The sequence below is a fragment of the Cervus canadensis genome, chromosome 17, assembly GCF_019320065.1.
Source record: "Cervus canadensis isolate Bull #8, Minnesota chromosome 17, ASM1932006v1, whole genome shotgun sequence".
Lineage (NCBI taxonomy): Eukaryota > Metazoa > Chordata > Mammalia > Artiodactyla > Cervidae > Cervus > Cervus canadensis.
The window spans coordinates 47,205,708-47,231,611 of NC_057402.1; the positions used below are offsets into that span (position 1 = coordinate 47,205,708).

The 25,904-nt window shown below is 47.5% G+C and overlaps 2 protein-coding genes across 5 annotated transcripts in view; one reads left to right on the forward strand and one right to left on the reverse strand.

The window, feature by feature from the left end:
* FANCI (FA complementation group I) overlaps window positions 1-416 on the reverse strand; it is a 62,992-nt gene extending 62,576 nt beyond the window's left edge. For 2 of the 4 annotated variants that reach the window (XM_043489718.1, XM_043489715.1), the window contains exon 1: window positions 293-416. The gene's annotated coding sequence lies outside the window, so the exon portion shown is untranslated. Of the gene's footprint in view, window positions 1-200 lie in introns of all 4 variants that reach the window. The other 2 variants (XM_043489716.1, XM_043489717.1) reach the window with 2 other exon arrangements.
* A 9,381-nt stretch (window positions 417-9,797) lies between these two features.
* RLBP1 (retinaldehyde binding protein 1) lies at window positions 9,798-23,545 on the forward strand. Its single transcript, XM_043490064.1, has 8 exons — window positions 9,798-10,062; window positions 12,860-12,953; window positions 13,223-13,351; window positions 14,988-15,192; window positions 17,054-17,232; window positions 20,600-20,758; window positions 22,546-22,656; window positions 22,983-23,545. Exons 2-8 carry the CDS (start codon window positions 12,942-12,944, stop codon window positions 23,139-23,141), a joined length of 954 nt encoding a protein of 317 aa, XP_043345999.1. The 5' UTR covers window positions 9,798-10,062; window positions 12,860-12,941; the 3' UTR covers window positions 23,142-23,545.
* Window positions 23,546-25,904: the final 2,359 nt, after the last annotated feature.

A 25,904-nucleotide genomic window follows, 5' to 3' on the forward strand; every position in this document is an offset into this window, starting at 1 on the left:
ACAGAGAAACTATAAAACGAAGCAGCTGGGGATGTGCGCTGTGACCGAGCTACAAAGGCGAAACGGGTTTAGAGAAATGTCTCAGACGTAGGAGCTGAACGCTGAAGGAGAGGAAAAATTTAACGAGAGGGCCAACTGTAGGCCGCCCAAGGAGCGAGAAAAGCTAAAGACAGCAACGGGAGACACCAAGGCACACTGACTCTTTCGGGCCAAGGAAAACGCCAGAACGCCATTCGGAAGGGGCGCCGTCCTGTCCTCCCAGACCCGTTACCTCCCGGGAACTGAGTCCCACCTCCCCTGCAACGCGCGAAGCTCCTCTAGCCGGTCACCTCCACCTCAACGCAGCCACGGAGTTCCAAAAAACCCGCTCAACCTGCAGCTTCCGTCCTTCCGTTACCCTGAGCAACGGGTCCCGCCCCCCGAGGCTTATTTCCGGTACCCGGGAGCTCTTGCTTGGAGCGTACCATTAAGACAACTGGGGAGGGGGGGAGCCGTGGAATCCTCGGATGTTCCCACTCAAAGTGGTGGTGGTCGGGGGCACAATCTGTGAACGCTAATTCGGGACCTCAGAACGAGCAGGGGAAGTGTGGCCTGGGCATAGTCACCACGATGTCTTGACCAATTAAGGCCTTCCTGTGTACTATTGGGGAAAGGGTCAGTGAGAGAGGAAATGAATCAAGTGATGTTGCATGGGAAGTGCCTGGAAGGCAGAGGAAGGCATCCTACTCCTTGGGCCAGAGGTGTCAGTTTCCCCTGTAAAGGAAAAATAAATGTTGCGTGCAATTCCTGTTCTGCAGGAATCAAGTCTGTGGCCACTGCAGTCTCTGGTCTCAGTGTGCCTGAGGGGAAAGTAGGAAACGTTTTGAATGTACTGATCCTTAGTGAAGATGCAAATCTAAGGAATAATTTAAATGAAACAAGATTCTTGCATTCATTGGAAGGATTGATGCTGAAGCTGAAGTTTCAATACTTTGGCCACCTGTTGGAAGTACCGACTCATTGGAAAAGACCCTGATGCAGGGAAAGATTGAGAGCAAGAGAAGAAGGGGGTAACAGAGGATGAGATGGCTGTATGGCTTCTCTGACTCAATGGACATGAGTTTGAGCAAACTCCAGAAGATATTGAAAGACAGGGAAGCCTAATGTACTGCAGTCCATGGGGTCGCAAAGAGTCTGTCGCGACTGAGCAATGGAACAACAAGATTCTTGCATCTTCCTACACATAGAAGAGCATTTAAGTCATTAACTTGAAATGGCTGGGGTTTTGTGTATGATCAGTTATCTTTTGATGTTCAGTTTGATGGATGGATTTCCCACCCATCCACCCGCTGCAAAAAAAATCTCATATATATCCTCCCTTAAGGGCTAGGCTGTTTCCTGGGTGATCGTGCTGTGTAAGGTCCCTGGATTAAACTTAACTCACTTTTAGGTTGTGTACTTTTCTTTCAGTTGACAGCCCTAAGATATAAGTCCCATGTGGCTACGGGGGTTATTGCATGCAAAACTTCAGCATTTAGCACAAAGCCTGAGCTACAGTTTGTGAAGTCGCAAGAGTCAGACAAGACTTGCAACTAAACCACCACCACTGGCAAAGCAGTAAATATTTGTAAAACAAACAACTGACAGTAGAACAAAGAGCAATGGAGGGGAGGTTTGAGAGCCTGTGTTAGATTGAAGGGGCAGCTTGTCCAAAGGGTCTGATGGCAACAAGCAATCAAGCCCCTGGCTGGCTCAGGTGCTTTGGATGGAAGTGGGAAAGCAGTCTTTTTCACATCAGGAGCAAGTGGGGAATGGATCAAGGGGAAGGGCATTATTGTATTCACTTTGCAGAATGATATTTCTGGCAGGTGAGTGCTGCAGAGATTATTCAAAAGAGATGATGGAGGTGAGGAAGACTGAAGTCAGGATCCCCTTAGGAGGCTCTAAATTGTCCTGAACAAAGGTGGTGTGGCCCAGGCTTGGGAAAAGGTGGGAGGTGTTGAGGAATATTCAGGCTTGAGTGACAGGGGTGGAAGTGGGTGATCCTGCCAAGGAACGGACACACAGGGAAGGGCGCAAGTTTGAGGGTGATGATTTGGCTTTTAGACTTGGACTTGCCAAGTGTGAGACCATTGGATGGCATTGGAAGGAATGCTAAGATCGGGGGTTATTCAGTCTGGAGACTGACTCCCAGTCCCCAGGAGTAGAATGGATCTACTTGGCCAGTTCTGGAAGAAACATAGCTGCTGGAAGAGAACGATGCCTCTCAGCTGTCTACTACTTGCTCACGACCCTTCGTAAGCACTTTATTACTTCTACCATATTCCTGGCCCAGTGTCGAGCTGTGATGTGTGGCTAACGTGGGCTTCCCTGGTGGCTCAAAATGGTTAAGAACTCACCTACAATGCAGCGGACCTGGGTTTGATTCCTGGGTCAGGAAGATCCCCTGGAGAAGGGAATGGCAACCCATGCCAGTATTCTTGCCTGGAGAATCCCATGAAAAGAGGAACCTGGCAGGCTACAGTCTGTGGAGTTGCAAAGAGTCAGACACGACTGAGTGACTAAACACACAAACACATGTGGCTGAAGCACAGCAGCTGAGTTGGAAGATTATTCCTTTAGCTTTCCAAGGAAGAGAATTGGCCTCATGTTCTCCCCACAAAACCACCCTTCCAGGATGCTTCTGGGGAAGGGCCAGCAGCTGTGAATTTGTAGCAGCCGTGTCTGTGTAGCTCAAACAGGCTCGTTTTCAGCTTCCATTTTTGCATTCCCAGGCGCACTTGCTGCATTGCCTGTGTAAGCATTTACCTACTGGCATTGACAACTAGAGGGTCTTGCCTCCCCTTTTTGCATGAATGTATCATCTGTATTTCCTATTAGTGCTCACGGGTGTTATGTATGCAAAGGACAAGAACAGACTTAGACTCATGACAGTATTTTCCACCCTGGTGCAAACTTCCTTACTAAGCAACAGATCTTACCCATCTGCTTCAACCGCCCAGCCTCCATACACTGGGCAGTTAGGCGTACACTGATTCTAGAAAATACAGCCAGTTAAAAACAGGTTTGCAATGTTGGGACCACATGATTTTCAGACCTGGTTCATGTTTGGGTAATAATATTATAGCTGCTGCTATTTGCAGGGCTCCAGAGAAAAAGTACAAATGGAGGCCCCCTGTCATTTCCCACTCAGTCCTGCAGTGTAAGGGCCTTCATATGCCTGCACATGGACACTCAGTCTGAAAATCCACACCGCCTCTCTCCCTGAAAGCTGCCCTTGGCTCCCCTTGACTACTTCTGGGCCCAGGGTTATACACCCTAACAGGTCCACTCTGAGAAGGGTGAACTTAGGAAGAAGTCTGTATAGACTGAGGAACTGAGCTTGGAGATGTTTGGGAAGGTAACCCGAGCATGGTCTAAAGGAGGGTATGTGGGCTTCAGAGGATATACCCTTCAAGTTCCTTGGACTCTTCATCATCAAAGAAGGGGGCCATCGAGGCACCACTAATCGCAGGCACTCCAGTTGTCTGGGTTTAAGGATGACATTGCTTGAGGGAATAATCAAAGTAGCATGTAAAAAAAAATTTTTTTTTTAAGGAGGAGCTTCCTTGGTAGCTCAGTGGTAAAGAATCCGCCTGACAATGCAGGAGACATGGGTTCGATCCCTGATCCTGGAAGATCCCACATGCCACAGAGCAACTAAGACAGTGCACCAAAACATTTGGACACCCAAATGTCCACCAACAGATGAATGGATAAACAGAATGTGGTATATCCATAAGGAGGAATACTATTCAGCCATAAAAAGGGAATGAAATCCTGTCACATGCTACTACAGGGATGAAACCACAGGACATGTTAAGTGAAATAAGCCAGTCACAAAAAGACAAACACTGTATGATTCCACTCATATGAGATATCTTAAGGAGACAAACTCCAAGAAAGAGAAATTAGAATGGAAGGGGCTTCCCTGGCAGTCTGGTGGTTAGGACTCTGAGCTTCCACTGCAGGGAATGTGGGTTCAACTCCCGGTTGGGGACCTAAGATACCACATGCTGTGTGGCACACACACAAAAAGTAAAGTAGATGGTGGTTGCCAGGGGCTGGGGAGAGGGCGGATTTCGGAGCTGTTGTTTAATAGGTATAGAGTTTCAGTTTTATAAGATGAAAAAGTTCTAAAGATCTGTTTCTCAACAATGTGAATATACTTAACACTACTGAAGTGTATACTTAAAAATGGCCAAGATTTGAAAAAGATATTACTATCTGGGAAGTCCACAGGATTATTAAGAAGAACCAGCTGACTTCATTCTGAAGAAATTCTGGTTTAGAAGGGCTTAAGTTCAGAGATTTAACAGCTCACTGTTTGTATTCCCAGTGTCTGGAAAAGTGGCACATAGTGGGTGCTTCAGATATTTGTTAAATGGGAGCAAAGTTATGAACACATCCTTAGAAAAATAGGTTTTTAAATTATTTTAATGAAATAAATTTCAAAATGAAAATTTTGACCTAGGGACTTCGCTGGTGATCCCATGCCTGTGTAGTCGCTTCAGCTGCGTCCAACTCTGCAGCCTCAGGGACCATAGCCAGCCAGGCTCCTCTGTCCATGGGATTTTCTCAGCAAGAATCCTTGAATAGGTTGCCATGCTCTCCTCCAGGATATCTTCCCGACCCAGAGGTTGAAACCTTGTCTCCTGAATTGCAGGCAGATTCTTTACCACTGAGCCAACAGGAAAGCCCCTCTGGTGGTCTAGTGGTTAAGAACTTGGCTTGCAATACAACAGGCACAGGTTCAATCTCCGATCAGGGAACAAAGATCCTGCAAGCCTTGCAGTGTGGCCAAAAAAAAAAAAAAAGCGTTAACATAAGATCCAGAAATTCCACTCCTGGGCATACATCCAGGCAAAACTATAATTCAAAATGATACATGCACCCAAATGTTCATTGCAGCACTATTTATGATAGCCAAGACATGGAAGCAACATAAATGTCCATCAACAGATGAATGGATAAAGAAGATGTCGTACATACATATTAATGCAATGGATTATTAGCCATAAATAGAATGAAATAATGCCATTTGCAGCAACATGGATGAATTGAGAGATTATCATACCAAATTAAATAGGCCAGGCAAAACCAAATATCATATGATATCACTTATATGTGGAATCTTAAAAAAAAGTTTCAAATGAACTTATTTACAAAACAGAGGTAGACCCACAGACATAGAAAACAAACTTACAGTTACCAAAGGGGAAAGAGAGAGGGAGGATAAACGAGGAGTTTGGGATTAATATATACACACTACTGTACATAAAATAAATAATCACCAAGGACCCACTGTATAGCACAGGGAATATACTCAACATTTTGTAATAACCTATAAAGGAAAAGAATCTGGAAAAGAATATATATATATATATAGGCTTCCCTGGTGGCTCAGTGGTAAAGAATCCACCTGCCAACACAGGAGACACAAGTTCAATCCTTGGGTTGGGAATATCTTTTGAAGAAGGAAGTGCAACCCACTCCAGTGTTCTTGCCTGGGAAATCCCATGGACTGGTCCATGGGGTCACAAAAGAGTTGGACATGACTTAGCGACTAAACAACAACAATATATATATATGAATCACTTTGCTTTACACCTGAAACTAATACATTATAAATCAACTATTCTTCAATTTGAAAAAAAAGAAAAAGCCATTGTCACCAATCTCAAGGCTTCAACACAGCCAATCTTCCTTAATAAGTTTAACCATTTTTTCTTCATTAAGATTATTTCAAAGTTTCCTATCTCCTCCTTTACTCTCAGCAGATGACCTGAACTTTATACCAAATCTTTAAACTCACAGTCATCAGCACAAATTCTTCTCTTTGGCTTCTTCTAGTGATGAGAGAGTGTTCAACCAAACTGGCTATGTCCAGTACTTCTGCTGGAGCACTGAATCCTACCTCTTCCATCTTCTCAGCAAGAAACTCACTTACTGTCACTTCCCCCTCTCTGTCTGAACATGGTCATTGTTGTTGTTCAGTCGCTCAGTCATGTCCGTCTCTTTCCCACCCCATGGACTGCAGCACGCCAGGCTTCCCTGTCCTTCACTATCTCCCAGAGTTTGCTCAAACTCATCTTTAACCTCTCCCTTTCTACGGCTTCCTTCCTATAAACACTGCCATGATAAGATACCATAGACTGGGTGGCTTAAACAAGAGACATTTTTTTCTCACAGTTCTGGAGGCTGAAAACTTGAGATCAAGGGGCTAGCATGGTCTAGTTCTGGTGAGGACCCTCTTCCTGGCTTGCAGATGGCCAATTTCTCACTGTGTGCTTGAGGCCTTTCTCTATGTGTTCACATGGAGAGAGAGAGTGAGCTTGGTCTGTCTTCTTCCTCTTCTAAATAAAGGCATTAATCCCATGACGAGGACCCCACCAGCAAGATCTTATCTAAATCTAATCACCTGTCAGAAGATCTGCCTCTTAATACCAACACATTGAGGGTTGGAACTTCAACGAAGGAACCTGGTGGGAGACACAAACATCCAGTCCATAGCAAATACTTGTGTCTTTTTCTGTAGTAGTGGGAGTTAAAACCAACCTGCCATCTGAAAGCACCAACTGGTTTTTCCTTGTATTGTTGTGTTACATGCGTGTCCAGTCATGTCCGACTCTTTGCAACCCCATGGACTGTACCAGGCTCCTCTGTCCATGGAATTTTCCTGGTAAGAATACTGGAGTGCGTTGCCATTTCCTACTCCAGGGGATCTTCCTGACCCAGGTATCAAACCCAAGTTGCCTGCAACTCCTGCATTGCAGGTGGATTCTTTACCGCTGAGCCGCCACATATTGTTAAACCTACTAATTTGAAAATACTCTTTGAACAACATATTGGTTGATTTTACTCTTCTACTTCTTGTAACTTTCATCTCTGGCACCTCCTTCTCCCCCACTGCCACAGGGCAGACCCTTTTTCATGGGATGAATGAGCATGCCTCTTGGAAAAACTGGAGCTTTTTTTTAAAGTAAGATTTTAAAATTTATTTTTAATTGAAGGATAAATGCTTTACAGAATTGTGCTGGTTTCTGCTAAACATCAACATGAATCAGCCATAGGTATACATATGTCCCCTCCCTCTTGAACCTCCTTCCCACCTCCCTTCTCATCCCACCCCTCTAGGTCTTTAGAGAGCCTGGTTTGAGCTCCGAGTCAAACTGCAAATACCCATTGGCTCTCTGTTTTACATATGGTAATGTATGTTTCTAAGTTACTCTCTTCATACATCCCACCCTCTCTTCTCCCCCGTGTCCATAAATCTGTTCTCTATGTCTATGTCTAAGAACAGGAGCTTTTTATTATTTACTTTTAATTATTATTATTATTATTTTTTTGGGGCTACACTATGCAGCTTGCAGGATCTTTAGTTCCTGACCAGGGATTGAACCAGTGCCCATGGCAGTGGAAGCATGAAGTCTTAACCACCGGACCACCAGGGAATTCTGTGGAGCTTTATAGAGCACAAGGTGACTGCCAGTCCTTGTGGGTCAGACCACACTACTTGAGGGACTCTCATTACCACTGTATAATTTTAAGGAAGGTGTAGAATGTCCCTCAACCTGGGATTTCCCACTTCTCAAAGCTGGGGGGTTGAGGCCTGGGCACTCATTGGGGTCCTCCTTGGCCCAGGGGAATTAGTACTGACCAAGAGAGAATGGAAATGACCAGATTCTTGTCCCTGGAAGCTGCTCCCCAGAAGAGGAGACCACATCACCTTCCCTAGGAGCTGGGAGCAGGTGTGACTTTCCTGGGCCATCACTCTCACTTCTGGAGAAGAGGGCAGCCTTATGTAATGAATAATGAAAGGGCTTTAGAGGAACCAGAACTCGACTCTCTTCCAGCTATGTGGCTTTGGGCAGGTCCCCTCGCCACTTGGGACTCTGAGTTCCCTGTTCTGTGAAAAGGGGGGATTTACTCTCTACCTCACATCGGAAAGGACTGGATCAGGTAATGCTGGTAAGGCCCCTGCTGCAGTACAGAATGGGGGCATGGCGAATGTGCCTCTAGCCTGGCAGAGAGAGCCGAGGAGCCCACAGGGTCTGCCAGGGCGGCCTGCACAGGGCAGTGTCTCCACGCACACAGCAGCACCGTTGTTCCAGCCAGAGAGGCTGGACGTGAACGTGACTCTTGGGAGGGGGGAAGGGCAGGGCAGAGGCACAGAAGGGCTGTGAGAAGAAGAATGCCACAGAAAGCTCTGCTCCTTACACAGGGCCCTGTGGCCTGTCAGCATCCTGAAAATCCCCACTCCGGTCAGGGCTGTGCCATCAACTCGAAAGTGTTCTCGGTAGAAAGGAATATTCCTCATGATGGAGTCCATCACCAGTTTATTTTTTTTTAAGTAATTTGTATTATTATTTTTGGTTGTACCACGCGGCATGCAGAATCTTAGTTTCCCCAACCAGGGCTCGAACCCGTGTCCCCTACAGTGGAAGCGTGGAGTCTGAACCACTGGATTGCCAGGGAAGTTCCCATCATCCAATTCTGACAAAGCCTTTTCTGAGGTCTCTGGGCTTCCCAGGGGGTTCAGTGGTAAAGAATCTGCCTGCCAGTGCAAGAGACTCAGGTTCGATCCCCGGGTAGGGAAGAGCCCCTAGAGAAGGAAATGGCAATCCGCTCCAGGATTCTTGCCTGAAAAATTCCATGGACAGAGGAGCCTGGTGGACTACAGTCCACGGGGTGGCAGAGTCGGACATGAACTGAGCACGCATGCACTCTTCTGGGGTCTCTATGTTTCCTTCCCATAAAGCAGCTTAAACTCTCACCACAACCTCCTTCCATCATTGCCCTCACACTTTGTGAAGTACCTGGAGAAAAAAAAAAATCCAAGGACACATCTCTATTAGTTTGCTAAAGCTGGCGTAACAAAGTACTATAGACTGAGTGGCTTAAACAACAGAAATTCATTTTCTCACAATTCTGAAGGCTAGAAGTTTAAGGTCAAGATGTCAGCAGGGCTGGTTTCTTTTTTTCTTCTTTTTGGTCCTGCCACATGCTGCTTGTGGGATCTTAGTTCCTTGACCAGAAATGGAACCCGGGCCCTCACAGTGAAAGTGCGGAGTCCTAACCACTGGACCGCCAGGGAGTCCCCAGGGCTAGTTTCTTCTGAGACTTCTCTCCTTGACTCGTAGATGGTGCCTTCTTCCTGGGTCTTCATGCCGTCTTCCCTCTGTGTGTGTCGGCGTCCACATTCCCTCTTCTTATAAGGACACCAGTGATTTGGATTAGGGCCCACCGTGATGACCTCATTTTTCCTTAATTACCTCTTGTATCTCCAAATACAGTCCCGTTCTGAGATCCTGGGGAATAGGACTTCCTCTAATGATCCCCACTTCTCTGAGGAGGAAACTGAGTCACTGAGCGGTGAAGTCACTTCTTGAAGCTAGAAGGTGCTGGGTGCGGGGGGGCGGGCAGTCTGGTTCCTAAGCAGGCTCTTATCACTGCACACCACTGCCTAGAAGTGGGTCGGCCTGGTCTTGTCCTTTCCGCACGCAGCCTTAACCAGTTACCTTCCCCAACGGGCCCTGCTCCCTGCCCTACCATGCCAGGCCCTGCTGGGCTCAGGGAGAGGGTGACCGACCCAGATTCTCCGCCGCTGCCATTTCATCAACGATCACATTTCAATTTTCCCTCTGTCTCCAGCATGTCTTACCCTAGGGAGTGCTTTCTCAGACCCCCTCTGCAATGAGAGAGAGGAAGGGGAGGAGGGAATGGGACTGACCCAGATCCCACCCCCATGGCCCGGCTTCCACATGGCTGAGCAGGAGCTCCGGAGCAGCCGCACACAAAGGAGGGCTTTGAGGGAGCTCCAGCCAGGCCCAAGCTGCGCCCCTCTCCCCCTTGGCGCGTCACTTGCCCCAATCTGGGCCTCCCTGTGAGCCTGATTTAAACGGAAACTGTGGGCCCTGAGAAGTTCCTTGTGACCCAGTAATCCCAGCCTGCTGACTGGACCACACCCCCAGCAGAGGCAACCTCCAAGCTCCCGGAGGACACAGGCTCCAGGTGTCCCAAGAGGAGCTGCTAACTTGTCAGGTAAGTCAGTAGCAGGGGCCTGGCTGGGCCAGGAAGCTCAGGATTAGGGTGAGGAGTTTGTGGTGGGGAGACCACATTCCAGGCTGCCCCCAAAACTGAAACCAACTGGCCATTCTTCAGGTTGAGTCCGACCAACCTGATGGCAGACTTAGCAAATAAAAATATAGGATATCCAGAAGTTAAATGTGAATTTCAGATGAACCACAAATACATTTTTAGTGTGTTTGTGTTCTCAGTCTTTGTAACCCCATGGACTGTAGTCTGCCAGTATCCTCTATCCATAGAATTTTTCAGACAAGAATACTGAAGTGGGTTGCCATTTCCTACTCCAGGAGACCTTTCCAACCCAGGGATTGAACCAGAGTCTCTTGCATCTCATACATTGGCAGGTGAATTCTTTACCACTCTGCCACCTGGGAAGCCCTGTTTAGTATAAGTATGTCCCAAATATTGTATGGCACATACTTAAACACTTCAAAACTTTTTTGTTTATCTGAAATTCATGTGTAATTGGATATTCTATATTTTATCTGGCAACCCTAGATGGCAGGGAATAGCTTTGACATGAAGTGAGAGGTGGGTATTTTCTCCATGTATACAACTCATAAATCAACAGTTTAAAATCACAGTTAGTAGTTTGGACATATTTTATTTTTAATTTTTTTGGCCATGCACAGCATGTCAGATCTTAGTTCCCCAACCAGAGATCAAACCCACATGCCCTGCATTGGCAGCGCGGAGTCTTAATCACTGGACCATCAGAGAAGTCCCCTGGGCATATTTTATTTTATTTTTTAAAAACTTTTTACTTTGTGTTGGGGCATAGCCAACGAACAATGCTGTGATAGTTTCAGTTGAACAGGGAAGGAACTCAACTACACATGTACTTGTATCCATTCTCCCCCCAATTCCCCTCCCATCCCTGGGCATATGTTAAAAAGAGTTGCTGTACTGACTTTAACCCTTCATTTCTAAGACTCTTGATCTTGTGATGACCTGCTTAACTCTCTGGGGGTGTCTAGCTACTGTCTCTCCTGCCTGAGCCTCTCACTCGGGGAGTTCTATTAGCCTTGCTATTTCTGTTCCAGCAAAACCGAAGTGACAGCACAGTCGCATTTCAGTCTATCTTATATATCTTCCTGCATATTTGGAAGTCTATCTCTCAGAAAGTTGACTTCTATTTTATTCCTGTTGGTGGATTACAGCCCCCCAGAACTTCCCTGTCCTGCTGGGGCTGCGGAGTGGGACAGACAGGAGATGGAAGATCCTCAGATACTCCCTGGAATCTTCTAAGCCTCTCTCTACAAGCTGGGGTAATGATCAGGATGGTGCTAAGAAAGAGAAGGGGAACTATGTTTCAGAGCAAAACACTGTGCTAGGTACCCTACAGAACTTATATGATCTTCATTACAACTCTATTTGGTAGATGTGGCTATTATCCCCAATTTGCAGATGAGAAAACTGAGGCTCTGAAAGGTTTTATTTGCCTAAGGTCACATGGGTGATAAATAACAAAGGCTGATTCAAACCTGGGTCTCTCTGACTCAAAAGTGTGGTTTTCTGTGACACCTGCTGCCTAAGAGTTTGCCTGGAGATGTCTTGGCTCTAGGTGTCAAAAAAAAAGTCTTGGTGTCAGGCAGACATAGGTTTAAGTCCCACCTCTGCCACGAATCAACAGTGAACAGGTGACAGAACTGACTGACAGGAACCTGGTCGGAGGCAGGAGTGGAGTGGTGACGGGCCTGGGGATGTTTAGGTAGGAGAGGGGAAAATGTGAAAATAGAAGAATTGTCTCCTAAAATACTCAGCGGGATGTCACGTGGGCAAAGGACGAAATTTGTTCTGCTGGCCTCCCACTGCTTCTGTGTACATTATTTAATAAAATCTTCATAACCTTCCACCTCCCTTTTATTGGGGACAACCCAGATTCAGGTTAGATCACATCACTTGCAAGTGGAAGAGACAGAATTTGAACCCAGATCTGACTTCTGCCACAACAGGCTGCCTCTTGGTGCTGACGGAAAGTCACAGCTTGGTCTTGATCCCCGATCCTTGGCTATTTCTGGCTGTGTGATCTTGGACAAGTCACCTACTCTCCTGGGCCTGTTCCCTCTTATGTAAAGTGGGTATAATAATGCTGGCTCCCAGACAATGGATTTGCAAAGTGCATCACAAGGCACTGAACATGCACCCAGTTATGGTTACATAACTAGCCATCATCCCTCCGGAGAGTGAATTCGCTGGAATGGGGCCATCCACAAGGCTGGGGAGTTTCTCAGGTGTTTCCTTGGGACTGGAAAAAGAGGGACACAAATGGGAAGAGGGATTGCTTTATCCCTCAGTGACCATGTAACGGAGAATGGAAGCCTGTTCTAGTTTCTCCCTGGCTGGGGCCATCTCATTTTAAGAACTGAAGTTCGAGGTATATTTGTGTGTGCTCCTTCTTAGAGGGGTGTTTCCCAAAGCATAGCCCAAAAACCACCTTATTCAGGGCCACTGGGGTGCTGCTTTGTTTTCTTTGACTGTGCCACATGGCAGGTGGGATCTTAGTTTCCCAACCAAGGATTGAACCTGGGTCCCCTGAACTGGAGGCACGGAGTCTTAACCACTGGATCATGAAGGAAGTCCCTGGGGTGCTGCTTTAAAATACACATGTCTGGTCCCTAGTTCAGAGTCAGGCACAGGGCCAAGGCATCTGTATTCTTAGCAAATGCCTCATGTTGCTCTGATGCACTCAAAAGTCTGAGATTCATTGTTCTGAGACAATAACAGAAGAACTTCTCCATGCCTCCCCTAGGAAGGAAGCTGCCTTGAGAGGCCAGGACAGACAGAGTGGGCTCCTTCTTTGTCTGCATCTCTCCCAGTCTTCCAGAGACAGCATGTCAGAGGGGGTGAGTACCCCCGTGCCCTGGGGCTCCCCCCTGTCCACCTTCCCTCCTTCCTTTCCTTCCTCCTTGTTTCTCCATTGTCTGCTCTCCTCAGGGTTATGGGCATTCACCCTTCAAACCTCTCGGCAGTCCCTGACCCCACCCATGGGGAGGAAGTTCAACAGTGACCTTGGGCAAAAGCACTAGCTTGGGGTATGAGCAGACCCATTTGGCTGGCTTGCTCAGGCTGATGGGGGCCTTTTGCTCTCTTTTCCTGGCTTCTCCTTCCTCAGGCGGGCACATTCCGCATGGTCCCTGAGGAGGAACAGGAGCTCCGTGCCCAACTGGAGAGGCTTACAACCAAAGACCATGGACCTGTCTTTGGCCCGTGCAGCCAGCTGCCCCGCCACACCCTGCAGAAGGTGAGGTGGCCCGGGGGTGTATGAAGGGACAGGTAGGGAGGCAACAAGGGGGAATATATTTATTTATTTATTTGGCTGTGCTGGGTCTTAGTTGCAGCATATGGGATCTTTAGTTGTGGTATGCAGGAGCTGTTAGTCACGGTATGTGAGATCTAGTGCCCTGACCAGGGATCGAACCTGGGTTCCCCTCATTGGGAGCACAGAGTCTCAGCCACTGGACCATCATGGTAGTCGTAACATAAGGGAATACTGATAACATCCTCTCTGCTGTAGAAGGGGTCCAGTACCAGCCCTCCGGGTCATTCTGGACCTAAAGGACTGGCTTGTTCTAGGGGCTATTCTGAAAGTCAGGGCCATGGTAGCAATTGGGTCGACCAGATGTCCAGGCCACCCTATTCTAAGATTATGGCATCAACAGGGTTCCCTGAAACCAAGCCTGGGACCTAGGGCTTCTGGACCAGGGATCATCCTAGACTCAGATGTGAGGAGCCCTGATTTGCAATGGTCTTAGAGAGGACGGGTACAACTGCTGCCCCCAGCTGAATAGGAAAGGGCCCGAGGCCCAATATCACATCCACTTCCAACTTGCTATGTGATCTTGAGCAAACCGCTTTCCCTCTTCGGGTCCTGTCTTCCGTGTCTACGAAAGAAGGTTGTCGGACAAGCTCAGAGAGCATCCGAGTGTGGCAGAGCTGGCCTGGGGTTGAGCTGGCCCTGGGCTCCTGGCTTCCATCTCTGCTCCCTGGGCATCTCAAGGGAAAGCTGCTCCAAGTTCCCCCAGACCTGCCTTCACCCCTCATGCCAGCCAAGGAAAGAACCGCCCCTGGCATGCTGAGGATTTCTCCAGGCTCATCCAAGGGGAGGAATGTGAGGGAGAGGGCAGGCTGCCATCTGACTGGTATCTTTAATTTTTTTTTAATTAATGGTATCTTTAATTTTGAGAAGATCAGAAATGAACCTGGGATGCAGCAGAGTGAAGCAATTAACAGTTCAATCTGATCAGGAGTTTCAGCTTCACCTCTTTTTATCTGGGTGATCTTGGGCAAGAATATCTCAACCTCTATGAGCCTCAGTCTGCTCACCCTGAGAAATGGGGGATAAGAATACAACCTTCCTGTGATGGACTGTGGCCAAGATTTTAAAATATCATGTATTGGACTTCCGTGGTGGTCCAGGGGCTAAGACTCTGCCCTCCCAGTGCAAGGGACCCAGGTTCCATTCCTGGTCAGGGAACTGGGATTTCACATGCCCCAACTAGGAGTTCGAAGGTGTGTGTGAGTCTCTCAGTCGTGTCCGACTCTTTGCAACCCCATGGCTCCTGCGGGCTGCAACTAAGACCCAGAGCAGACAAATCAATATTTTTTTTTTTCAAACGTATCTACAGGACTTAGCAGTGTGCTAATTCAGGGCTCCAGTAAGCATAGGTTGTTGTGGTTAGAAACATTTAGCCCTTTGGCCGTCTCCTGCAAACAAACCCAGGATGAGCAGTTTGCCCTAATTTTCTCCAAATATAACGGGCAGTCAGCTGCTGCCAGCGCTGATGCCATGCCCTCTGCCCTTCCGCGGTCTGGCCCCGGGAGGAACCTCCCGCACCTCGCCTACCTGACTTCGTGCCTGCACCCCGCTCCTGCTCCAGGCCAAGGACGAGCTGAACGAGAAGGAGGAGACCCGGGAGGAGGCGGTGCGGGAGCTGCAGGAGCTGGTGCAGGCGGAGGCGGCCTCCGGGCAGGAGCTGGCCGTGGCGGTGGCGGAGAGGGTGCAGGGAAAAGACAGCGCCTTCTTCCTGCGCTTCATCCGCGCGCGCAAGTTCCACGTGGGGCGCGCCTACGAGCTGCTCAGAGGTGAGGCTCCAGGAAGGTTGCGAGGGTTGGGAGTGAGAAGGGAAGGTCATGAGGATGGTGTGGCCCTTCATTCAGGCACTACGGAGACTGCCCACTCCACCTCCCTCCCATGCTCTGTCAAGTGACTGTCTGAACCTCCTCATCTGTAAAATGGGTGTGTGAACTGAATAGTCTCTGAGATCCTTTTCAGTTCTGACAATGAGTGAGTCTGGCAGGACCAGATTCCTGGAGATCCGGCGCTTCTTTCCACTCTCAGTGAGCAGAACTTAGCCACCCAAACTGGGAGCCCGAGATGCCAGAGCTCCCGCTCCAACCCCTGCTCCCTCCTTGCTCCCACCGGGCCCCTCCCAGGCTTTGGCTCTGGAGCGCCGCTTGGAAGGTGGGTATGAGCCTGATTCCTCGCAAGTACCCAAACCTCACAAAGAGTGGAATTGAAGATGGTGCCTGCCCTGGGAGTGAGCCCAGAGGACAGAACCTCCCCGGCCACGCCCATTGGATGAAGACCAGTGTCCTAAGGGAATCAAGTCTTTGGTGCTGTTGGAGGGAACGATGTCTGAGCAGGCGCTCAGCAGCCTAATGATTCTCCTTCTTTTTTTTCTCTCCTTCTTCTTAAAAAAATTTTTTTTTCATTACTCTGTTTTTTTTTTGGGGGGTGGGGTGGGGTGGGGTGCTGTGGGACCTTAGTTCCTCCACCAGATATCCACCAGCACACCCCTGCAGTGGGAGCCTAGAATCTTAACCACTGGACTGCCAGGGGAGTCCTTCTCCTAACTCCTTCCTTCCTTCTATAAATGTTAATTCACTGTTGCTCTGTGCCAAGGGCTGTTTCAGGCCAAAGCATGCAGCCGAGAACAAAATAGACAACAACTGCCTGCCCTCGTAGCCCTGATAGTCTAATGGTAGAAATAATAAACCAGACAATTAAAAATATACAGAGAAAAACAAAAGAGGTGGATATAAAGGACTGAGGGGTTGAAGTTTTAGGTAAAATGATTAGGAAGGCTCTAGTGCAAAGGAAACTTTTAAAGAAAAACTAAAAAGAAGTGAGATGCTTGAAGAAAGAGCAATAAGGCAGAGGGTATAGCAAGGACAAAAACGGTGGTGGGAACGTGCCTGGGGTGTTGGAGGAACAACAAGGAGGTCAGTGGCTTTCCCTTGGCAAATGCCTCCCAAACTCCTCCTCCGAGCCTGGCACCTCCAGGGTCTGTTGGAGGAGACAACCGCAGAGAAGAAGGGACCCAATCAGGATGGTTCAGGATGTGGCTGGTGGGTAGTGGAAGTCCCGCTGAAATTAGAAGGGACCTCTGTGTCCTGCCTGGGGTTTGGATTTTATCTAGGGATCATTTCCCCACCCCTGCTCAGCTAACCCTGTGTCCAACTGAAACACCTGTGCTTCTACTCTTGGGAAAGAGAAAAATAACCAGTAATAGCTGTCCTCAGATTTAGGATTACACCTTATTTTTGTACAGTTTACTGATGGCATTCATACCTGGAAAAAATCCATGCATTTTTTCCCACTTTTTACTTTGTATTAGGATATAGCCAATTAACAGCCATCCTTCCCCCCAAACTCCTCTCCCATCCAGGCTGCCACGCAACGTTGAGCACAGGTCCCTGTGCTAGACCGGAGCGTACCTGGAATCTTGTTTGATTACCACAGCAACTTGGCGAGATAGGCCAGTATTATCCTTCTGTCTTTTGGAGGGGAAACTTGGGGTACAGAAAGGTTGAGTACCCTGCCGGGTTATACACAGCATGTAGATGAGGAGCCAGGCAGGAGCCCGGGTCTCTGCATGCCCACACGTGCCACCCCGGGAGGGGCTGGCTCCCTGAGGGGCCTCCTCTGCTCCCCCTCTGCCAGGCTACGTGAACTTCCGGCTGCAGTACCCAGAGCTCTTCGACAGCCTGTCCCTGGAGGCCATCCGCTGCACCGTTGAGGCTGGCTACCCTGGTGTCCTCTCCACTCGGGACAAGTATGGCCGAGTAGTCATGCTCTTCAATATTGAGAACTGGGACTCGGAAGAAATCACCTTTGATGAGGTCAGTGGGGGCTCGCCTGGTTCCCTGCCATTGCCTGGGTTGGGTTCCCTTCTCCAGATCTGGTCTCCACTGGAACCTCATTCCTGGCTCCCCGGGAGGCAAGGTTTGTGAGGGAATGTTTGGGAACTCATGGCACCAAGCCCTTTCTGAGCAGGAAGAGAAGTCCTTGGATGTGCCGTGGCAGCTGGAAAACCCAGCAGCCTTGCAGGCAGGGCCCACTGGCCAGTACACGGCTGTCCGCTGGTATCCCTGCCGAGTGGGAGTGACAGCTGTGGGCCATGAGCTGGGATCAACCCTGCCAAGTGCTGAAAGCTGAGAGCAACACAGAGAACAGGGCTTAGTGGACTGTGGACTGGGAGAGATTCTGGAGAGCATGGGTTCCAATCTATTAAGCAGCCTGAGTTCTTTGCATCTGAGTATGTGTGTGTCTGTGATTTCACTTGTCAAGCCCTTAAGAGAGCTATTGTAGTGGGGGATGTAGGGTTCATCTTGGGAGGACTTTGGCATGTGCCACCAAGCCTTAAAGAAAATGTACAAACTTGTTTTAGAAAATGCTATCTAGTTGTCACAACAACATGTATTTAAAAGTCCATCTTTCCCCCCAATGACTTGAGATGCCATCTTTATCATATTCTGCATCTTCACAGGTACATGGATCTATTTCTGGACTCTCTACTCTGTGCCATCGGTCTGTCTTTTCATGCTCCAGAACCACACTGTTTTAATTATAGACAGAATCAGTTCCATTCAGTTCAGTCACTCAGTCGTGTCTGACTCTTTGTGACCCCATGGACTGAAGCACGCCAGGCCTCCCTGCCCATCACCAACTCCTGGAGTTTACGCAAACTCTTGTCCATTGAGTCGGTGATGCCATCCAACCATGTCATCCTCTGTCATCCCCTTCTCCTCTTGCCTTCAATCTTTCGCAGCATCAGGGTCTTTTCAAATGAGTCAGTTCTTCACATCAGGTGGCCAAAGTATTGGAGCTTCAGCTTCAGCCTCAGTCCTTCCAATGAATATTCAGGACTGATTTCTTTTATGATGGACTGGTTGGATCTCCTTGCAGTCCAAGGGACTCTCAAGAGTCTTCTCCAACACCACAGCTCAAATGCATCAATTCTTCGGCGCTCAGCTTTCTTTCTAGTCCAACTCTCACATCCATACATGACTACTGGAAAAACCATAGCCTGGACTAGACGGACCTTTGTCGGCAAAGTAATATCTCTGCTTTTTAATATGCTGTCTAGGTTGGTCATAGCTTTTCTTCCAAGAAGTAAGCATCTTTTAATTTCATGGCTGCAGTCACCATCTGCAGTGATTTTGAAGCCCCCCAAAATAAAGTCTGTCACTGTTTCCACTGTTTCCCCATCTCTTTGCCATGAAGTGATGGGACCAGATGCCATGATCTTAGTTTTCTGAATGTTGAGTTTTAAGCCAGGTTTTTCACTCTCCTCTTTTACTTTCATCAAGAGGCTCTTTAGTTCTTCGCTTTCTGCCATAAGGGTGGTGTCATCTGCATATCTGAGGTTATTGCTATTTCTTCCCAGCAGCCTTGATTCCAGCTTGTGCTTCATCCAGCCCAGCATTTCTCATGATGTACTCTGCATATAAGTTAAATAAGCGGGGTGACAATATACAGCCTTGATGTACTCCTTTCCCAATATGGAACCAGTTTGTTGTTCCATGTCCAGTATAGAATGTTTACTATCTGTTGGGATTAGTTCTGTCCTTAATGCTCCTCTTTTTCAGGGCTTTTCTAGCTATTCTTGCATGTTTACCCTCCCTAAAACAATTAGAATTAACTTGTTTAGCCCTAGGAGAAAAATCTAGAAGATTTTTATTGAAGTAACATTAATGTAAATAACAAACAAGGAGAATCAGTATCAGTATGAATGTAACATCCATGACCAGTGGTACCATCCACAAAAAAGGGATGCCTTCCCTTTTATTAATACATTTTGAGCTTCCAGAAGTTTTTCAAAGTTTTTAATCCTTACACACATTTGTCATTAAAGTATTTATTTTTTTGCTATTAGTGGAACTTTCTCTGCCATTATATCTCCTAATTGGTTATTTTTTGCATCCATGAAGATTATTGTTTTTGTTTTCCTAGTTTCATACCCTAGTGTTTTTACTGAATTTTCCTGTTATTTATGTTACTCATATAACTGACTCAGATTTCCTAAGAATGCTATCATAATACCTGTAATTAGAGGAAATTTTTTCTTTTCCTTTTCTATTTCTTATGCCCTTGATTAAAACAAAAACAAAACCAACCAACAGCAACAAAAAAAACTCAAATGCATTGGTCAGTACTTCTGTGGTGGGGAAAGTGAGCATGCTTATCTTGTTCCTGATCCTATTAGGAATGCCTGTAGTGTCTGCTACTGAATAAGATATTGGCTTTAGGACTGAAGCATACATATATCTGCTAAGGAAGACTTACAAATATTTTTTTTCTGATTACGTAAGTGATACCACTCATTTTAGAAAATGCAAAAAAAAAAAATCACAAATTTAAAATCATCCAGAATTCTACTCTCCAGAGATTTCTACCACTGACATTCTTCCAAGTCTATTTTTTCAAGAAACCTAGAAACATACATGCATGCAAATGCATACGGACATACACATTTTTTCTTATAAACATGGATCATACTCTACAATAATATACCATGAATAGATATCTTTCTGTATCATTAGTCTTATATATCACTGTTCCAAAATACCCCATAGTGTGAATATACCATAATTTCACCAGTCCCTTGTTGCTGGACATTTAGGTTGTTCCACTATTATAATGGTATAAGGATAGACACTCTGGCATATAACCATGGATATGACACTGAAGATTATTTGATTATTTTCTTGGGATACATTCAAAGAGGTGGACTGTTCCAGCCCCAAGCCTGTGACAAATTACCTCTAATTTGCTAACTGGTATAGCTCTTCCCTTAAGACCTTTCTTAAAATTTTTCTTTCTTTCTTTCTTTTTTTTGGCTATGTTGGGTCTTCATTGCTATGCAGGCTTTTCTCTAGTTGTGGTGAGCGGGGGCTACTCTCCAGTTGCAGGGTGCAGGCTTCTCATTGCAGTGGCTTCTCTTTTTGGGGAGCACAGGCTCTAGGCGCATCGGCTTCAGTAGCTGTGGCTCCCGGGCTCTAGAGCTCAGACTTAGTAGTTATGGCGCAAGGGCTTAGTTGCTTTGTGGCAAGTGGGATCTTCCCAGACCAGGGATCAAGCCCGAGTCTCCTGCATTGGCAGGTGGATTCTTTACCACTGAACCACTAGGGAAGCCCTCCTCTTAGCACCTTGAGTCTTAGCTGTCCTTATGGGTTGGATCTTACAGCCCATTCACTTGTGCCCAAGATCTTGCAGGCATACTGCTTCATCCTGGAGAAGCTACTGGAGAATGAGGAGACTCAAATTAATGGCTTTTGCATCATTGAGAACTTCAAGGGCTTCACCATGCAGCAGGCTTCCGGACTTCGGCCTTCCGATCTCAGAAAGATGGTGGACATGCTGCAGGTGAGGCCTCAGAACTCTGTCCTGCAGGAGCCTGTCACGGGTGGGGAGACTGAGGCAGGGCCTGGTTTTCTGGTTTAATGATGTTGGCAGGGGCCTGAGAAGGCAACTACCTAGTGCCCAAAAGAGCAGTGACAATCACAACCCCAACCACAAACACTTCATGGTGATTCACAGTTTGCCACGTATTCACATTCATCAGTTCATTTACTCTTTAAAAACATTCTCTTCCTGCTTCGCTGCTTCATTTTACAAACCTGGAAACCTAGGCTCAGAGATTTGAGTGACTTCTCAAGGTCACACAGCTATCAAGGGGCAGAGGTGGGACTTGAACTACACCTTCTGACCTGGAATCCCATTCTCTGTCCCGTTTTGTCATGCTATCTCCCTCTGCATGTGAATTTATATTGAGAAAGAGATATCACTAATGCCTCATGACAACTCACTCCTATATAGTGATGTATCTGAAGTCCTTTCTTAGAATGAAAACAGTGACAGACTTAATTTTCCTGGGCTCCAAAATTGCTGCAGATGGTGACTGCAGTCATGAAATTAAAAGACACTTACTCCTTGGAAGAAAAGCTATGACAAACCTAGACAACATATTTGAAAGCAGAGACATTACTTTGCTGACAAAGGTCCATCTAGTCAAAGCTATGGTTTTTCCAGTAGTCATGTATGGATGTGAGAGTTGGACCATAAAGAAAGCTGAGCACCAAAGAATTGATGCATTTGAGCTGTGGTGCTGGAGAAGACTCTTGAGAGTCCCTTGAACTGCAAGGAGATCCAACCAGTTCATCCTAAAAGAAATCAGTCCTGAATATTCAATTCATTGGAAGGACTGAGGCTGAAGCTGAAGCTCCAATGCTTTGGCCACCTGATGTGAAGAGCTGACTCATTTGAAAAGACCCTGATGCTGGGAAAGATTGAAGGCAGGAGGAGAAGGGGATGACAGAGGATGAGATGTTTGGATGGCATCACTGACTTGATGGACATGAGTTTGAGCAAGCTCTGGGAGTTGGTGATGGACAGGGAAGCCTGGTGTGCTGCAGTCCATGGGGTCGCAAAGAGTCAGACACGACTGAGCGACTGAACTGAACTGAATCTAATCTTAAACCTGCTTTGCCTTGGAAAGGAGAGATGGGAAGTGAGGGTCATGGGAGGGGATGGAGGACAATTATTGTTGTTCAGTCACTAAGTCATATCCCACTCTTTGTGACCCCATGGACTGCAGCTCTCCAGGCCGCCCTGTCCCTCACCATCTCCCTGAGATTGCCTAAACTCATGTCCATCGAGTCGGTGATGCCACCCAGCCATCTCATCCTCTGTCGTTCCCTTCTCCTCCTGCCTTCAATCTTTCCCAGCATCTGGGTCTTTTCCAATGAGTTGGCTCTGTGCATCAGGACAATAAGGCATGGCAATAGTGTCCCTCTGGTCTATCACGGTTTGTAGTCTACTCAGCAGGCAAGTGGATTTGAAAAACCTCGGTCACCTAAAAGCCAAGCAAGGCTACCTTTCCATTTCCACTCCACTTAATGACAGGGTCTTGTGCATTAGCAGGAAGAGGGTTGGGCTGCCTGGGGGTTATCCTTCCTTTAGTTTGGAGCTTCAATGAAGCCAGGGCTCCCCAGGTACTGGCCTGGGGATGGAACCTGCATGGGCTATCCTCCAGGGCAACTGTGCGATAACAGCTCTGTCCTCATGTCATGGGGAGAGGCAGTATAGTGGGAGAGTGAGTGGGAAACTTTGAGGTCATGTGGCCATGTGGTGGGATGTTTCTGTCCCTGCAGGATTCTTTCCCAGCTCGGTTCAAAGCCATCCACTTCATCTACCAGCCGTGGTACTTCACCACCACCTACAACGTGGTCAAGCCCTTCTTGAAGAGCAAATTGCTCCAGAGGGTGAGTGCATGGCTGCACAGGGAAGGTGCCCACTGATTGTCTGGTGTGTGGGTGAGTGAGTGAATGGGCTTGTAGCAGGAAAGGGTTCAGGAGACAAGAGGGATGAGGGTGGAGGAGGAGGGGACCCTACCTGAGCCCTCCTCGGGCTCTGTACCAAGATTTGGAACCAAGTGGATCCCTTGGGCAGCACAGCAAAGAGGACTTCTGAGAAGGACATCGCCAGGCAGAGATGGCATGTGTGCCTTTGTCCTCCTGTTCCTCTTCTCCCCCAACCTCATCCTTAGGGTACCCCCTTGCTCAGACCCATCTCCTTGTCTTCCTTGCAGGTCTTTGTCCATGGAGAAGACCTCTCCAGCTTCTACCAAGAGTTTGACGAGGACATCCTGCCCTCCGACTTCGGGGGTACACTGCCCAAGTATGATGGCAAAGCCGTTGCTGAGCAGCTCTTTGGTCCTCGGGACCAAACTGAGAACACAGCCTTCTGAGAACATCTCCTGCCATCTGACCTGTAGTTAGCATTCCTGGGCCTCTCCTCAGCTGTCCTGGACCCAGAAGGCTGAAAAAGGGCTTCCTGGGGTGACTGTGGTGCCCCTGAACCTCCCTAAGCTTGGGTGAACTCAGATGTCATTCTCCTCCCAAGCTATGGGCCAATAAAAAAAGCAGGGGAATTTCCTGAACATGAAAAAGTGAGGATAGTTATATTTCTACTGCCTCTGAAGCTTTAGGACACAGACTTGGTATGTTGAGTTTCAAAGACTCTAATCAAGCTTCTGATTGATTTCCTTTGTAATAGAGTTTTACTGTTTAGGATCTGTGAAAATAGGCAAGGAGTCTGGTTTTAAAGTTCTCTTCCTCCCTAAGAATACAAAAAATAAAAGATAAAAGAGGAGTAAAGTAAAAGTGTTAGTTGCTCAGCCCAAGAGGGGAGGGATATGAGTCCAAAGGATCTGGCAAGTATAGTGACCTTGGTGGCTGGTAGGCAGGTGAAAGGTTTTCCATGTTGAATCCTGGGGTGGAAGCAGCCTTGACGTGGCTCCATTTTGGGGTGGTCTGGTCCTCCTCCTCTGATGTATGCAGGAGCTTGGGCTTCCTCCAAGGATGGCAGTTGTGTCCCCCTCCTCCTTTCTGTCTGTGGATCCCTCCACCAAAGCTGTATCCTCCAGACCCCTTGCCTCCACAGATGGTTTTACTTGGATTTACAGATGGTATCTTCTCTGAGCACTCTCCCAGTCCTCAAGTTATACGGTGAAAGCTCTTCTTTGTCTGCAGCCTCACCCTAGAGCAATGAGCTTCTACTTTCAAGCTCTGCATATTTAGACAAATATAAATGCTTTTCTTTCTGTGGAGCTGACTTTCCTCAAAGCATCTGGTGATTTTTGAGTGTGTGCTGGGTATGTTGCTCCCTCTTGGGGAAGGCCTGGCTTCTTCTGGGCATGGGGCTCAGAGGCACTGACTGATTCTTCTCCCAAGGTCCTGCACTGACTTTCCCACTCAGACAGATACTTGTTCCTGTTATCCGGCTTGTGGTGATGGGTGAGGGTTGACTGGCCTGGCTGTTCTCACTGAAGTACCCCAGTCATCATCCCAAGACTTCCCTGCTCTTGCCTCCTTCTGAGCACGAAAGCACCCTTGGTGTTGTGCCCACCGTTTGGTGCAGGACCCTCAACTCTTTCCTGGGCTGTGGATTCAATCCAGTGTCCTCTACTTTCACGCCTTTGGAAATTTCTCTGAACCCACTGAGTTCTCTTTCTTGTTTTCCAGTGTGGCTATGTACATGTACATATATATGTGACTGTGCACATATGTGCATTCATTTCTTGTATCTTTTCTTTCATTTCTAGGGTTTGTAGTGTATGCTTATCACCCAAGTGACTTTCCTCCTTTATGACTTTCACAGTCAACAATCTCTATTTTCTTAAATGATATACAGACAGTCTCAGAGCTGAAGGAAGAATCACAGCAAATTATTATGGATGGCTGACCAGTGAAGAGGCTTCCCTGGGGGCTCAGCGGTAAAGAATCTGCCTGCAATGCAGGAGACCTAGATTTGATCCCTGGGCTGGGAGGATCCCCTGGAGGAAAGCATGGCAACCCACTCCAGTTTTCTTGCCTGGAGAATCCCATGGACAGAGGAGCCTGGCAGGATACAGTCCATGGGACTGCAAAGAGTCAGATATGACTGAAGTGACTGAGCATGCATACACACGACCAGTGAGGATTTCTCCCACACCCTTCTTCAAACCCTCTAAAACCTGAAGCCTTTCCAAATCAAACCTTACATGGAACTCTAGTATTAAGCCTGAAAGAGTGGAGCTGCCCTGAATGAAGAGGGCTCTGCAGCCTCATTCCCAAGACATCTAGAATATCTGGAGCTAAGAAGGTTATGTCCAGGGTGAGGGCAGAAACATGCTGCTGAGGGGGCAAGTGATAGGAGGATGGGGCTTGTATTTGCCAAGATAGAGGGCACTGGTGATTTGACAGTACAGGTGTTGGTAGAGGCAGAGAGGGGATGAGGCTGAGTTGAAAAGATAAAAGGAATGAGCCTTGTTAAAGCTTTCAAGCTACACTTATAATTGTTTTGTAGAAGAGTTGTGTCCCAGATTTGAGGAAAACCCTGGCTGATTCCTCTTGGATGACTCCAATCTTTCCCCTGGTCCCTTATTGCCAGAAGCCCTCCTCACCCCACCCTCTGATTTGTGGCCACTCTAATTTATGAAGGCGATCAGGATGTGGAAAACACTGCAGGCAAAGGTTCTTGGGGGCAGCTTTGGTTCTTCAGTTTAGTTCAGTTCAGTAGCTCAGTCGTGTCCGACTCTTGGTGATCCCACGGACTGCAGCATGCCAGCCTTCCCTGTCCATCACCAACTCCTGGAGCATGTTCAAACTCACGTCCATCGAGTTGGTGATGCAATCCAACCACCTTATCCTCTGTCGTCCCCTTCTCCTCCTGCTTTCAGTCTTTCCCAGCATCAGGGTCTTTTCAAATGAGTCAGTTCTTCACATCAGGTGGCCAATGTATTCGAGTTTCAGCTTCAGCCTCAGTCCTTCCAATAAATATTCAGGACTGATCTCCTTTAGGATGGACTGGTTGGATCTCCTTGCAGTCCAAGGGACTCTCAAGAGTCTTCTCCAACACCACAGTTCAAAAGCATCAATTCTTCGGTGCTCAGCTTTCTTTATGATGCAACTCTCCATACATGACATTTGGTTCTCACATCCATACGTTTGGTTATTACTCAAATCCAAAT

What these genes read in the sequence shown, in the direction of transcription:
- RLBP1 (XM_043490064.1), top strand. An exon ending in CGCCTACGAGCTGCTCAGAG is followed by an intron (nt 15,193 to 17,053) that starts GTGAGGCTCCAG and finishes CCCCTCTGCCAG; the next exon opens with GCTACGTGAACTTCCGGCTG. An exon ending in AGAGCAAATTGCTCCAGAGG is followed by an intron (nt 22,657 to 22,982) that starts GTGAGTGCATGG and finishes TCTTCCTTGCAG; the next exon opens with GTCTTTGTCCATGGAGAAGA.